General features: G+C 49.3%; 3 protein-coding genes across 3 annotated transcripts; 2 read left to right on the top strand and 1 right to left on the bottom strand.

Moving 5' to 3' along the window:
- Positions 1-4,378: 4,378 nt before the first annotated feature.
- On the top strand, positions 4,379-5,347 carry UCRPA7_2550 (putative short-chain dehydrogenase protein; the record flags this gene model as incomplete). The annotated part of the gene is made up of 3 exons (XM_007915119.1): positions 4,379-4,772; positions 4,840-5,222; positions 5,276-5,347. The coding sequence occupies 3 exons, from the start codon at positions 4,379-4,381 to the stop codon at positions 5,345-5,347; spliced, it is 849 nt and encodes a 282-aa protein (XP_007913310.1).
- A 3,878-nt stretch (positions 5,348-9,225) lies between these two features.
- Positions 9,226-9,886, top strand: UCRPA7_2549 (putative carboxypeptidase s1 protein; the record flags this gene model as incomplete). The annotated part of the gene is made up of 2 exons (XM_007915125.1): positions 9,226-9,561; positions 9,869-9,886. The coding sequence occupies 2 exons, from the start codon at positions 9,226-9,228 to the stop codon at positions 9,884-9,886; spliced, it is 354 nt and encodes a 117-aa protein (XP_007913316.1).
- Positions 9,887-13,339: 3,453 nt separating this feature from the next.
- Positions 13,340-14,458, bottom strand: UCRPA7_2548 (putative glycosyl hydrolase family 88 protein; the record flags this gene model as incomplete). The annotated part of the gene is made up of 1 exon (XM_007915111.1): positions 13,340-14,458. The coding sequence occupies one exon, from the start codon at positions 14,456-14,458 to the stop codon at positions 13,340-13,342; it is 1,119 nt and encodes a 372-aa protein (XP_007913302.1).
- Positions 14,459-16,274: the final 1,816 nt, after the last annotated feature.

Below are 16,274 nucleotides of genomic sequence, written 5' to 3'. Positions count from 1 at the left end.
CTTGCCTTGCCTTGCCTTCCCCGAACTCAGGTACATGCGCCCGACAACCCCTGCAGCCCTATTGACTAAGTAGTACCGCTCTAATGGTCGATGTTGCGGCATCATGTATTATCCAGGTTTGGGGTTATTCCGTAAACTGACTACAGCCCGCTTGTTTCCCAAAATAATGCCTGATGCCGTCAGCTAGCGGAGTCAAAAGTCTCCCCAAGTCCCAGATTGAACCAATGGAACCACGGCAACCACACCTTTTGTTTCCAGAGACACCATTGCGGACTCTGGCCCCCTCGTCATCTCAATGTCTAACTCTCGCGGTCTAGGAAGACGCTTGCAATGGTTCCTCGACCTGGCCACTGTCCCATCAGGATATAGTGTCAGCTACCTAATCTTGGCTCCTGCGAACCCGCCACGGCTTGAGACCCTATCTCATTTGGCGCGTGATACACAATTTGCCAGTCAGCTTGCGCCACACAAGTTGCAAAATGTTTGTCTTTGCCTCAGTGTTCTGTTTGTGCCGTTAGCATGCTTCAATCCCTCACCGATCATCACAAGTACCCCTTAACCCAATGTGGGCCGAGGCAGCTAGAGGTTCCAGATCTATCATGTAGTTCCCATAGGTTCTCAGCCGCTTGCTCTGTCAGCACAGGTGATTCTTGACAGCCGGTTACTCTGTGCCCTGATACTAAACTCTCCGGGATTGTTACTCCTACATCTGATGAAATCATACCTTGGACCTCGAGCTCAGGAAGGCACATGCTCATTTCATGTGAGCCTTCGAGGAGCATGTCATGTATGTCACCGTCTCTTACACTAATGGATCAGCTCTAACGTTAGCTGTGGGGGTTCCCGGACTCCAGCGGTTGTCACATCTACTTAGCTAACTCCACATCCACAGGCGATGGACTACAGCTGTTAAATACTTCCGCCGCCAAATCACTGACCGATTATATTCAAAGAATAGGCCTCAACAGCAGGCTACCGGCGGCCTGCCTGTGGTGGGGGCCAGGACCTTGGACAAAACGTTTTGGCAGCACAATATAAATGAGCAATCTTATCAAAGGTTACGAGCATTGGTGTTGTAAAGGTGTCAGGTCCCTGTAACAACCGACGAGCTCTCGTTCACCAAGCAATACATGGCAGTTCTCTGCTATCTCTGGTCTTGAAAATTAAATATCGCTACCTCCTTGGGAGGAGAATAAGCATTTTCGATAGTTTACCTATCCTTTGAGAGCAGACCTGACCTCAACACTCTGAACTGTATAAGATCTCTCATTACATCCGGCTCAAACTCGATCGGATTACCCGTACCAAACGTTATCACCCATCATCCTATACCTCGGACAAAATGTCATCCTCTCGATCGAGCCGTTCTGGTGGATCTAGTGACCGCAATAAAAGAGGCCGTGCTGCTCAGGTAGATACAAACCCTTTGCAAATGTGCCCCTTTCTTCCATCCACCTCCTCTTGACAGTCCAAGGATCCCTACCGTGACCCTTTATCACATCATTCCATTCACATATCATAGAATGTAGAGCTGTATGTACTGACAACAATTCTTAGAGATCTGTGCGTCAGCTCATCGAATCATTACAGACTCACCGAGTGAATACGTTAACAGAGTTATGTCGCATTGAGCGGATAGCTGCGACATGCGATAATGAAGAAGATGCAATCGCGTTTCAAGCCCCTATGACTTCGGCTTGGGAGTTCTATGTCTCCAGCAATCAGTTTCTGTCAGAACTCCGGGGATTGACACGAAATTATCCGTTCTGTGGCGATATACTCACTGATGCACAAGTCCGCGTGCGAAGCGACCCTGAAAGCAACCGGAGCTGGAATCTTGCATGGCTCTGCCTGCAGAAAATACAAAATGAGTCAGTCTATTCTTTTAAGTATTCTTATCGTGATGATCTAGTCTCATGATATTTTGGTTTTTTATTTAAAATCCTAACAAAGACAGTAACCTCATCTCCACTTATGCTATTTCCGAAGCTGCAAAGCCGGAGATGTGGGGAGGACGGAGCCCCGAGCCAGAAGAGGCTGATCAATTGGCACAGTGTTTCGAATATGAGTGGAGTGCAGCTGTCAATACAATGTTACGACATTGGAGCATCGAGCCAACCTGGTATTGAGCAGATTGGACGTACCACGGTGTTAGCCGTCAATATCATGTAGTCAGTCAGAAATCCTTTGCGCTGGAATTTGCAAGCGAATGTCACACTGCCAAACCATTTCAGGACTATGAGACAAACCCATGCTTACGACTTTCATTTATATCATGGACATGGCTATGAGGACTGGGTTCGATGGGATACACAGCCAACATATTGTTTATGTTGATCATGTCGAGGTACATTGATAGAGTTTCATTTCTCACACTACAATAGTTCTTCGTTGACACGCAATGGTTGCAATTGCATTGAGATTATCCGTTGTGGTTGCTGTTGCTATATTCTTTCTGGCCTACATAAATTTCAAAGTGTAGTTGTTTCTGGTACAATGACATTCAATATTTTTTCCCCAGGATCGTCATCAAGTAATGCAATCCACATGTACGTCTTTAAGACGTCTCGCATGTCTTTCCAACTTCTAATTTGACATATGTTGACATACTTTCTGAGTTCTTCTATCAGCCATTGCTCGTCTGATATATTGAACAATGACATAGCTCCCGTCATCAGCAACCAAAGCATGAGTACAGGGGAAACCCTATGGTTTGTTTGAGATCCCAGAAGGCACTTCTTGTACATTGAAGGAAATCGCCGAAAAAGCGGTCGAGTGTCTTGCCATTGTAGAAAAGCGTGATATGAGAAGGCTAATAGCCCCTGCCTCACGGTTTCATTGAAAGATCCGCCGGCAAAGTCCATTTCGAGCAGGCGATAGATCACTGCAATCATCGTTTCATAGATAAGCTCTGGACGTATCAGTCGCTCGGTTTGTGTCGCTAGATTGACAAGCGAACAGAAGTTTGTCATAACAAGCCAAACTTCTGCTAACCCATCGTCTGTGTCCTCGATCCACTTAATGATGGCTAGGGAGTGCCTCTCATCAACATTAACTGGCAAAATCTTCTCAGGAAATCCGATCATCGGTTCTAGGGGTTGACGATAGAATACATGGTCTGAGCCATTCAGCAATGCTAATCCTAAGTCGCATCTATAAATAATGAGTATTTGCCCCATAGACGGGCTTTTCGGTTGCTCACCTTAGCATGTCCACCAAGAGCTGTTTGCCTTTGAAAATTTCCAAACCCCCTCTTAGGTCCACCATTCTGCGAATGCCTTCCATATGTTGCTTTGAGCTGCTGAAGTCTCCATTGAAGTACGCCGCACTCGCCAGCTTCACAACAACACCGATCGTTGAATCGCCAATCTTAGTTCCGTCATCCTGGCCCAGGAGCCTTTCGCGAAGAAGTTGCAATCCCTTCTGAAAATGTAGCATCGCAGTTACATTAGTGCCATCCTGGTGACAACGCAAAACCCTGTCGATGAATTCTTCGATAGCAAAAGCTGTTATATGGAGCGCTGCTGCGTCTAGCGCGACTAATTGAAGCCAGTCTTTATTGTCCGCCTGGAATCCAAGCGCTCCGACCAAAGGAAACATGATCCTTGTTGCAAATCTCGAGACTGTTCGTACAACATGTAAGTAGCTGTATTTTGAGAAGCTGGAGAGCCTATTGACGGACCTTTTGTCATATTTAAGAGCATAGAAGCTTCTATCTCAGCAGCGAAGTCGATAAATGAGAGGTCCGAGCCAACGCGGCTGGGTATTGTCGGTTTGTATATCTTAGACACGTCCTCAAATCTGACCCGTAGTCCTCGAGTACGGCTGGATGCAGGGACTTGGCTAGTGGTTCGCCGGTATTTGTCAGTGCGACAATGTTTTTGCTTTTTGCCTCGCATCACATGGCTTCTGATTAGCCGCCTGGTCGCTGGATCTACTTTTTCGATGGATGATGTTACAATGAAAGGCATAGATGCATCCGAGTCTAGATAGGGTCCGACTTCACGCCGCTTTGCCATATTGTTCATCTTGGCTGTCTGATTTGATTGCCTGACTGGGCAAAGTTTCGAGGTCATGTCGAGAAGTCCGGGCTATCCTGCTTACATCATCCGGTCTGGAGAGGATCCCGGAATGCCAAGACTTGCTTTGTATGCCATTTTGGGTATAGCGCCCGAAGGTTGGCAAGGAAAGTCCGGGCGCCAGTCCGTTCCTGGCCTCCTGGGGTTGATGGACTTAGAGCCCCGTGATGCAGAAACTCCGAATGAAAGCACTGGAAACTCAACTATAAATGCACTGAAGGTTCCTTTTTATAACGGCTGGACTTAAACATGTTCTTCACCTATTTCTCTTTGGCATTGATCGCATTGTTAGGAACGCAATGGCTTCTTTGCGAAAATCTGTGCTCATAACCGGCTGCTCTGCGGGTGGCATTGGCGCGGCTCTGGCCGAGGTCTTCACTGAGAAGGGTTACCATGTCTTCGCAACCGCACGAAATCCTTCAAAGATATCACCAACGCTCTCGAATGCACCGAGTGTGACACCTTTGACCCTCGACGTTTTATCCTCCGAATCTATTACAGCTGCAGTCGAAAGGGTTACTAGAGAGACCGGCGGCAAGCTCGACGTTCTCGTGAACAACAGCGGAGGAGGGTATATTGCACCAGCTCTAGATACATCGATTGAAGAGGGCAAGAAACTGTTCGACCTTAACGTCTGGGCACCATTGGCTATGCTCCAGGCGTTCGCCCCTCTGTTGATCAATGCTCAGGGGTGTATTGTGAATAACTCCTCTGCCAATGCGTATTGTCCCATGCCGCTCATGAGTAAGTGCTGATCTAGACAACTACGACCGTTCATTCACTAACGAGCAAGGTATTTACAACGCATCAAAGGCTGCCTTTGCTTCGGCGAGCGAGACCTGGCGTCATGAGCTTCAGCCTCTGGGAGTTCGGACTATCACTCTCATAACCAGCGGGGTCAAGACCAACTTCTTTTCTGACCCTCTTGCGGTCGAGATCCCCGAAACATCGAACTATTATCCCATCCGAGACTTCATCCAAAGCATCAGCGACGGCCGGCTGCAAGCCAATGCTATCAGCTCGAGGCAATATGCGACCAAGGTGGTGCGCGAGATCGAGAAGGGCACGGCTGGAACAGTCTGGGCCGGAACAGATGCTCTGATGGCTCGTCTGGGAGTCTGGCTGTCACCACAGTCGCTTTTTGTCAGTTCGGAGAGTTCCCTGCCGAAAGTCGCCAGCTAACAGAGATTATGCAGGACAAGATCATCGAGAGTGTTGTGCCCATCTCCAGCGAGATGGCCAAGGCCGCGCACAAGAAACGACCCTGAGAGCTCGGATCGCGTGACGTGCCATCATCAACTCAGACGAGGGAAGTTCCTGGGGATTTTCCCTCAATCTGTCTCTTCTTAAAAAAAAATTTCTTTCTTTTCCTTCGGACACCTTTCAAGGATATCTTTGTCAATCACAGATCCGGTGTAGTCTAGTGTAAAGACGGCTCAGTGTTGCATGGTGGGGGTTCATCAATAATGTTCGTCGAGAACCGTGGCACCTAGCGCGCACCGCCCTAGTAATGTGAAATATTTCATTTAGATATCTAAGGTAGGTAGGCAGCTAAGGTAGAAGAGAACGGCGAGTTTAGCACTCGGACCGGAACTGGCAGGTGTCGGCCCTGTGTGGTGGGTGGTGGCCTGCCGGGATCGGCCGGATCACGGCGACGGGGCAGGGCAGGTGCGCGGCCCGGGGGTTCTTTGGAAAGACGGGTGGGGGGACCTCTTACCAAGGACACTACATGCTACCTATCTACCTAGATACCTAGGTGGGTAGAGGTAGGTACCCAGGCACTGTATGCACAGAATCTTACAGCAGTCGCTCTGTCAACTTCCTTCGAAGACGAGCTCTTGATGCGTATAAGATAGGCATGTACCTCAATATATCACATAGGAAAACATTCGAAAGGTTCGAAAGGCGCCAGAGTCCAATACGGACCTGCCCAGTGGCGTGCACGCTACATAATAAAGGAGGCTGAAGGGTTTGTTGGATGAAAAAGCTTGCGATGACGCCATTTCTTAAGCTACCGACACATCACCTTACTCTTACCTAGGTAGGAGTCGTAGCCCAGCAGCCCGCCCGGCGCCGTCTTACCAGTACATTACCTACCTACAGTACCTAGGAGCCGAGATACCCTACTTACCTAGGCACCTTTCAATCAAAAAGTGAGTCAACTTGGATGGGTCCCGCCGCGCCGGCTTCGGTGAGAAATTGACCGGGTACTTACCAAGGTAGCGGTTAGTAAGGATTAGTTGCCGAGCGACATGGGCAAGCGAAGTACCTAAGAGAGTGAAGAGAACAAGAAAAAATAAAATAAAATAAAAAGCCCGGCGAGATTCAAATATGCGACAGAACCCACACTCATCGCCGCCACAATGTCTACTCGGTTTGCCTCATTACCATCACCACCGCTCCGACTCCGACTCCTATTCTTCGTAGTCGTCGTCGTCCTCTTCCCTTGAGCTTCCTCGAACTTCTTTGGGCGTGACAATGGCTGTCACAGAGGCCTCGTCAACCCTGCCCGGCATGGCCCCGAAAGAAAGTGCTCAATGCACGCCTCTGACATCTACGACGCCTTCTCTGCTAGAAGCAGGAACGCTGGCCCCGACTGCCTCCGAGTCGCCAATTCCGGCTGCGAACCCTCCGCGCCCGGGCGGCCATAGACGTGGTTGGATGGCCCAGTTCAAGGAAGACATCAGCCTCTCCTACGCGGACCTCCCCGTGCTGGCCTGCTGTGTGGTTTCAGGTCTTTGCGATAGCGTCGCCTTCAACGCTGGCGGCGTCTTTGTCAGCATGCAGACTGGTGAGTTCTTTCGTGTTGCCGAATGCTGCTGCATCTGCCATCCTCCTCCCACTTGAGAGGCTATACTCGTCGCTAACCGTCGTCATGTCTCATCTCACAGGAAATACCATCTTTCTTGCCCTCGGCGCCTCTCGTCTTCCATCCAGCCAACCTATACTCTGGCTCAAAGCACTCGTCTCGATCGTCGCCTTCTGGCTCGGCTGCCTTACCTTCTCTAAGTCGCGGCACTTCCACCCACAGCGCAAAGCGACTCTATCCGTGTCCTTCCTCTTTCAGTCCATCTTTATCTTCGTCGCCGCCTCCTTGGCACAAACGGCCGTTGTTCCTGCCTTCTCCTGGTCGTTACTGGGCTCTCCAGGGCACAACGAAGACGCACGTGAGGCGGAGGAGAACAACAACATAATCCTGCTGCCATTGGCTCTGTTGGCATTCCAATTCGGGGGCCAGATCGTGACAAGCCGCATTCTAGGGTTCAACGAGGTGCCCACCAATGTACTGACATCGGTCTATTGTGACCTCTTCTCGGACCCCAAGCTGCTGGCGCCTTTGAGCAAGAACCCGAAGAGGAACAGGCGACTTGCATCTGTCATTCTCATGGTAATTGGAGGAATCGTCGGCGGGTGGCTACAGAAGAGTCGAGCCGGGATGGCATCCGCTCTTTGGATCGCTGGATCGATCAAGTTTGCCCTGGCTCTGGCATGGATAGGATGGCAAGGAAGGCGTGTTGAAGTTGATGAAAAGGCAAGGAGTTAATCGCACATAGAATAGTTAACGATATAGAATAGAACAGCACCTGTAAGATAGCGAGATGATAGAGGTTTCTTCTGTCTTATGCAAGCCCAGAAGTCATTTCAGTATGACTTTGAAGGTGCCTCTGAGATTGCGTAAACTTTTCCAAATTTCTCACCTATGGGTACTAAGGTGAGGTCATAGTTATATCATTGCCCGACATAAACCAATGTGTCAAGATGATTATAATAGTAGTGTACGCGGTCTGGCATGCTGCAACCGTTATCGCCTCACCAGCCACCTAGGATCATACCCGCTGTAGTGCATGAGGGAGGGTGACATTGTTGGCCGCATTAGGAAGGTCAACATGCGGCTACCAGCATCATGTAGTCACCTTCTAAGCAGAGCAGTACTGCATAGTATATCTCCACCTGATAGCTGTTGTTCACACGAAAACGAAGAGGAGTAACGAGATTCAGCGCTGGTGCGTAGTGAGGGGGTAGGTCGGACGACCTAGTTGACTTGCAAGTCTGACCCAGCAGCTAGGCAGCTTGCACAAGCCCCTCATATGGTCGATGCGAGCCGCGTGGAAGTAGATTGATGATAATAAAACAAGCTTCAACATGGATCTACAGGCTGCAGGGTTGACCATGATCCTAGCTCCGGCTGATTCCATAGCCAATGAATCGACGGGGTAGTCATCCAGCATTGCCACGCATGAAATAGAAAAGCCGGGCTTGGCCAACATGCATACGGAACCTATTTTTCAATACTCTGCCCAGGACCAGTGATTCTCACAGACACTCGATTCGACAAGTGCCAGTAATATGAAGCATTTACTCTTCAGTTCTGAAGCATTGGTGGCACTCATTCTCGCAGGAGCTGCGATCGCACGACCGAACGAGCTCCCCAGCGCCGTGGGGACCTTGTATAAACGAGAGTTGAATGGCATCGAGTATAATGTCTTCCACCACAGGTCCACTGATGTGCAAATCAACTACGTGTCAAACTCGGGGATCTGCGAAACTACCCCTGGCGTTGAGCAACATTCCGGATACCTTTCTGTAGGCGAGGATATGAACATGTGGTTTTGGTTTTTTGCCTCGCGCAACAATCCGTCCTCAGCACCTCTGGCACTGTGGCTCAACGGTGGTCCTGGCTGTTCCAGCATGATTGGACTATTTCAAGAACATGGCCCCTGCCACTTTGTCAATGGGTCATCAGAGCCCACGCTGAACGAGTATAGCTGGAATACATACGCAGTAGGACTGTCAAGCCTGTCCAGTACAGGCAATCGCTAATGGAGCACTCGACAGAATATGCTTTATGTTGACCAGCCAATCGGGACTGGGTTTTCATATGGTATGCCATCCAATTGCATCTGAGAGCATCAACTAATGCCACGTAGGAGACGATGAGGTGAATTCCACCGTAACTGCGGCTCCCTACGTTTGGAAACTCCTCCAGGCCTTCTTCGCCAATTTCCCGGAATATGAAACCCGGGACTTTGGTCTGTTCACGGAGAGCTACGGAGGGCATTATGGCCCAGAGTTTGCGGGTTAGTCTGCCAATAGTGGCTGTGAACATTTTATTCTTATTATCTCCTCCTCCCTTACTCAGCGAGGAATGATGCGTCTGACCACTACAATCATCCCAGAATACTTCCAAAACCAGAATGATGCGATCGATGCTGGCACGCTCTCGGCAGAGAAGATCAATCTGGTTGCCCTCGGAATTAACAACGGTTGGATTGATGCGACTATCCAGTATGGCGCTTATGTCGACTTTGCGTACAACAATTCCTATAGGCAACTGATAAATGAATCGGAGTATGTCTCGCTGAAGGAGGAGTTCGAAACGGGATGTCTACCGCGGTTGCAAGCTTGCCCGGGAGAGACAGGAACCGATGCAGCTTGCCAAGACGCAGATGATTTCTGCTATGAAAATGTGGAGGCATATGTGGTGAGTCTGACGACACAAAGCCGTTCAAGATACAGGGCTAGAAAGTGTGTTTCCTGTTTCCATGCTAAAATATCCTGCAGGAAGACTCTGTCGACTTTAATGTTTATGATATTCGACACCCTGCTGACGATCCTGAGCCACCAGAAACCTATGTGGATTACATCAATAGAGATGATGTGAGGGCGGCGATTGGAGCCCAAGTAAAATATGAAGAATGCCCAGATGCGCCATACATAAAGTTCTATAACACAGGAGATGGTAAAGGATTTTGAACGTCATGCATGCGTAATGCTGATTATCAAAACAGATGGACGATCGTTCTTGACCTCACTCAATAGTGTGGTCCAATCAGGCATCAATGTGCTCATATGGGCGGGGGACGCTGGTGAGTATACCCGCGAGATGAGCCATATTGGTTTGCCAAATGGAAGGGAGAATATGTCTGAACTCTAACACTTTTATTATAGACTGGATCTGCAATTGGCTTGGCAATTGGGAGTCCGTTCATGCTATCCAGTATGGACAGTCCGCCGCGTTCGCAGCTACGCCTTTGAGACCTTACAAAGCGAACGGGACAGCATATGGAGAATATAAAGTTGCAGGAAATCTGAATTGGCTGAAGGTGTACGAGGCTGGGCATGAAATACCATATTACCGTAAGTTTCCTCAGCTGAAGATGGGCCTGATTCCCATACTGACATAGTGGAACAGAGCCAAAAGTTTCACTTCAAGCATTCTGGCAAATATTGCAGAAGCAGTCGCTACACTCCACTTGCAAATAGATTATCGGACTTGAGAGTAAGAGGCCGTAGATATAAATGAGCTAGGGACTGAAAGTTACATGCGATATGAGGTATAAGACCATGGTGACCACGATTCATTGTCTCAATACACCTACCCCGTCAATATAACTCCCTGTAGCTTGAAATTCAGTGTCCAGTGCGTCATGTACGTAAGTTGTGCTTTGTCGTCTAAAGGTTCTCAGCCGTGTAGGATTAGATGACTATGGGTTGGTATGACAAGCAGTAGATACAAATTCTACCTTCTCAAGACAGCGTAGATGCTTAGACTTCAAATTTTCAAGTCTAAGTGGAATAGTGTGCAACGTATCCCACCTCCATCATGCTACCATACCCATCAAGGGTGCTGTCATTTGGATAACCTGGCTATTGTGGTTGAGCAAGTTAGACAGATCAACGGCAATTGATAGATAATTGAGTAAGCTTACCCATGTTCCTCCTACAGCCATGTTTAGCAGGAAGTACAGGTTACTGTGGCAAAGCGCGTTCCAAATGTCTTGAGTTAAACTGGAGCCAACAATACGGTGGAACTGAGTGCCATCCATGTACCAGGTGATGGACTCGCTCTGCCAAGAACTAGCTGTGCGATCCCACTGGATACGCCAGGTATGCCAACCTTGGTCTGGTATAGTGATATGATTGCCGATTCCAGTGCCTTCGTTACAGACACCACCAGGATATGTACCGCAGTGTGCCGTACCATACCCGATTAGCTGGCCGTTCACAGTCTCCATGATATCGAGTTCTCCACAAGCTGGCCATGCGGTGCCGTGTCGAATGGAGTCGCCAAGTATCCAGAAGGCAGGCCACAGACCTGCCTTATTAGCGATGGCGTTTGTCCCGAACCGAATTTGGGCCTCTGCCCGGGTCACCTTGCCAGCTGTTGGCGTGAAAACATATTTACTTTCGATTCTCCCAGAAGTCCAGCCGTTCGCTACAGAAGAATCACGCCACGGAACTAGTTGTAGTGTGGAGCCCCCACTGCGTTGGACATTCTTGGTGGACGATGTATAAGTTTCCAGCTCAGCATTTACGCCAAGATTCCCGGTAATGATGTTCCACAATCCGCTGTCCGGGAGAGTACCCGCGTCACCAACGAAGTTGGCCTGCCAGATAAGGTTGTATCCTGAGTACCCAGGTGCATCCCATGCCAGAGCGGGCGATGTGACAGATAGAAGTGTCAGGCAGACAAATGACTTGGCAAGATACATGGCGAATGACAAAATATACACAACAAGACTGATCTAAATATTTACAAGAAGATGAGAACGAGAAAGAGCTAGTTGGGTTGAGCTGATAAGGAGGCTTTGCACCGCAGTAGATGAGATTTACACCCTCGAGGGTCACCAGCGCTTTAAATATGCATCTTTAGCTTGGGCGATTGAAAATCAAAACTAGAGATCAGGGGGCACCATGGCGGGCGCAATAGCAACGTTGGCATTATGACATTTTACTTCTCAGTCTAGGCATGGCAACGTTGAGATTGGGTAGTTTGACCGCTGTCATGAGCAGAGGCTTCGCCGACTTTGTCTCAAGAAGGCAGCCCACCCTGGCATATCATTTCCGGTACTTGAAAGCGGCCACATCCGTTGTAGGTTTGAGTTGTAGACCTAATCGAAGCCATTCATCTTCCTGGGTCTCAGAAAACCCGCGTGATTGGAGCACAGCTATGTGCAATGTGAGACCATTTCCAGGGTTGCCAGATCTCGAGGACCTGGGGAATGGCCGATAGGCCCAGTCAGATATCGAGAAATAAAGCTTTAACCAGGTCAGAAGATGGTGTCACAGACTAACACACGGTCTGCCGGACAAGAAATGTAATGTTGTCTCAACGGCGAGTCTACAATCTTGTACCTGCAGACACTCTGGCCAATGACATGATGGGCGCGGCAGATTTCTGGAAATGAAGGGCGTGCGGATGGCGTGGCGCGCCCAGGGATACAGCGCCCTGGTCTACTGCATGGATGGTAAGCGGCGTTCCTGGCACTAGCAGATGTTGTGCCGGGAAACCGCCGATCTTACCTGGATTCCTGCCCTCCCAGAGCGTGTTGCACTTGTCAAGCCATGCTATTAGTAACGCATCTCTTCCCAATAGATCACTCAGAACAATTCCTGGAGATTTGATCTTTTCTGCGTCGGAAAACACAATGCGGCGCGTCGCCGTGATCAGAGATCGTTTTCAAATGTCGATGGTTCATTTATCTCCACATAACCCGAGGTTCATACGACCACCGATTACGGCGCCGCGATAGTTGATATCTAGAGATAGACCAATGCAACCATGGCCTTTTCGGAAGCAGTGTGCTCCTCCTGTATCTCGAAGGGTAAGGTAGCCTTTGTGTGGTATGTGCACGCGCGCGCGAAAGGGGTAATGTTGCTACATGCACGTGTTCTAGAGCGTGGAGCCTTAATCAGACCCGATGCAACTCTTATCGCGGAGTCAACAAGTCGTGGCATTCCGCCTTTCCTAAGACGACATCCATGTGATATCTTGGCTGAGAATAAAGGAGGTCGAATCCTACCCACACGGACCACTGTCGCCGCCGACGTTTGTCCGGTGGCCTAACCCCGCTTCCGAAGTTCCAACACCCTGTAGTCGGTGTCCTCGAAGCATATCTCATGACGGGTGGCACTGGCAAGTCCTCGAGTACATGCGATGGTATCATTATCGCGAAACAGTTTGATAAAGCATGTCAATAATTATGTTAGTTCAAACTAGAGGTCCGCTGCCATTTGTCCATTTGACTGAAGTCGGATGGAGTTCAGCTCCAGCCACGAGCCCACGACGTAACATGGTGACTGTTGGGAGCTTTGGGCCCAAGTAATAGTGATCATGTGGCTTCTCGTCAGCGATACAAGATCTTTTTCAACCCCGGACAAACGTGACCATCCAGCATCTATAGAGGCGTCCATTTCCCCGAGTCTCAACTTGAAAGCCCATTTTACCCTTTCCGATGACAGGCTCAATCTAAGTCTTCTCAGATATATGCCCGCAGAAACTCAACCAATGCCATCATGGCCATTGCCTGCCCATATGGCATGCTAGTGATAGGAATGTCCTTATAGTGCTGGAGGGTCGTGCCCATGGCTGTGCCAAACGATGTGTTCAGCAATTCACCGCTGGCATCGATATTGTCGAGGACTGCCTTGATAGCCTTGATTGCAACAGACTCGAAGTCTTTGCCAATATATCGTTTTCTCTGTGCTTTGAGTATTCCAAAAGCGAACCCAGCTGTCGCACTAGACTCGACATATGATCCTTCGTCTTCTGGGATATCTAAGAGCGTGCGCCACAGCCCTGAGTCGGTTTGCAGCGGCCGAAGAGCCTCGCATTGCGCAGCTAACGCGTCCCTTAGATGACTACCAACAGGATCCTTCAGATCTAGTCCTACAAGTTCAATAAATTCAGGAATAGCGATGGTGAGCCAGCTATTTCCTCTCGCCCACCTCGCTTCTGCGAAGTTGTGTCCCCCGTCTGCAAATGTCCACCCGTGAAAGAACAAACCACTCTTAGTGTCAAAGAGATACTGTATATGCAAGAGAAACTGCTTTGTCGCCTCGGCAACATAATGTGGCCGGTTCAGAACGAGCCCAATCTTGGCCAGGGGAAGGACTGTCATCATGAGAGTATCATCCCATAGCTGCTGGTCATGGAGGCTCAGGTATGTGACGTGTTGCATGCCACCGTACTTGGTCCTTTCCAAATCATGATACGCCCACTCTCCCCAACTGTCGAGCCACGGCAGGTAGGTCGCATTGCCTGTTTTGTCATATACGAAGGCCAGAGTAAGGAAGACAGCCATTGTGTTGATATTTTTTGTTGTGCCACCGGCTGCGAAGCGGTCTCGGAACCAATCCTCAATGATTTTCAGACAAGCTTCATCCCCAGTCAGCTCATAGTATTGCCATATTCCATACAGCCCAACGCCATGTGTCCACTCCCAATCGTTCCAACCCTTTGTGTCGATGACGCGGCCATCATCGAGTTTAAGAAGAAACTCCCCTGTTTGGTCCTTGATATTCACCAGTCCATCGATGAGCAGCTTGATCTTTTCGTGGATGAGACTCGACTTAATGCCGTGAATTTCGGCAGGCATGATGAAGGTATTGTAGGCTTGAGACTAAAACTCGTCCAAGTACAATGTGCGGTGCTCCAATGAAATGCCGAGGACAAGCGATCGATCTTTGAACAAATGCCGGCTGACTACTTGTTCTTGACGGCTGACGGGCACGAGGCAGATGAGACACAGGTGGGCTTCCTGATGTTTGGCACGTGAAGTGTCGAAGGCGTAAGGAGCTTAGCTTCATCCGAGCGCGGCGCCGCCATATTATACATTTGGCAATATCTTTGGTGGATAATTTCTCCGGTGCTGCAATGGGGCATCTCGGTCCGAATGACACCGAAACAAGAGTTTGGGGACCTAAGCTGCCTCCAACTTATTATGGGCCTTTCTAGGGAGCGATTCAGGAGTCTCTATTACCCCGCGGCTACAGTACGGTTACTACTGGAGTGTCTCATCTCTATGTGGGGATGTCCACAGGACCATCTAGCAGTTTGCTCACCAGGGCTCATTCTTGGGGAAGTGTGGAGAGATGGAGCCAATCGCTCTTAGATAAAGCGGGGGACAACATCGAGGACGGGCCAGCCACGGATTCTCGGGCCAATGTCCCTCCTAGATTGTCCTAGAGTCATTTGTATGCCCTCTTTTCACCCACTGAAAAGCCTGTGGAGTATCTGGCCGCCTTCCTTACTGGCTGGTGACGGTGTATCGCAACACTTTAACACTAAGGTGAGCATTGCCGCTGGTGGTGATGGCCGGATGCAATTCCATTTTGTCACACACCCTGATAAAGGGCGTCCGCCATCCGGAAGTGAAGTCTTGGACTATCTTGGCCACGTTCTCCGACTTAACGAACGAGTCGCAACCCTGTATTCCCTTGGCTTTACACCCTTCGACAAGTCAACGAACGACTTTCTGTCTTGGCCTGCTAGGGTCTTCTTGTTAATGCCTAATTGCTTGATCGTTTGCCCAATAGCAGCAAATCTTGCAACCGCCTTTAGAAACCATGTCGAACTTAGAAGTAGTTGATCCCGAGGCTGTCATGCCTGCCCCGAATCGACACCAAGCCACGGAGGAGGACGGGAAGAAATCCCTTGATGGAATCGAGCATCTAGACCGACCTGGCTCCCCTGATGATGTGGAGAAAGATCATGTCAACTATGCCAAAGTGGACAGTGAGCTGGCAAGATACGTCGGCGACGGGCGGATTGACATCCCTCCGGAGGAGAATACACGACTGCGGCGAATGATCGACCGGCGAGTTCTTGTGATCATGATCGCCACATACTTCCTGCAAGCCATAGACAAAGGAACAATGTCATTTGCTTCAATCATGGGCACTATAGACGACACTGGCCTTCATGGCCAACAAGTATGTTTTGGCTCTATCATGATGTACATGCAAGCTAATCTGAATCGTGACAAAAGTACAGTTGGTTGACCACTTGTATCTACATTACAATCCTTATTGTTGAGTATCCTCAGAATTGGATCATTGCTCGCGTTCCCATCGCAAAATATTTGAGCTTTAGTATCGTTGCTTGGGGTACTATCCTTGCGTGCACAGCAGCATGTCACAACTTTGTTGGCCTTGTGACTGTGCGTACCCTGCTCGGACTGTTCGAGTCAGCATGCCAGCCAGCATTTGTTATCCTTTCGGCAATGTGGTATCGACGAGATGAACAAGCATCTAGGGTTACATACTGGTATATTTTTAGGTCATTCTCTTCGTTACTTTGGCTGATTATATTGGCAGGTACATGATGAATGGTGCTCAGCAAATTGTTGGTGGTCTCTTGGCATACTGCTTTAGCTTGATTGATAGCGGCCCTCTCAAGTCATGGCAATGGAT

This window comes from Phaeoacremonium minimum (assembly GCF_000392275.1).
Source record: "Phaeoacremonium minimum UCRPA7 unplaced genomic scaffold PA7_03_scaffold_167, whole genome shotgun sequence".
Lineage (NCBI taxonomy): Eukaryota > Fungi > Ascomycota > Sordariomycetes > Togniniales > Togniniaceae > Phaeoacremonium > Phaeoacremonium minimum.
This window is presented reverse-complemented; position numbering and strand designations above follow the sequence as displayed.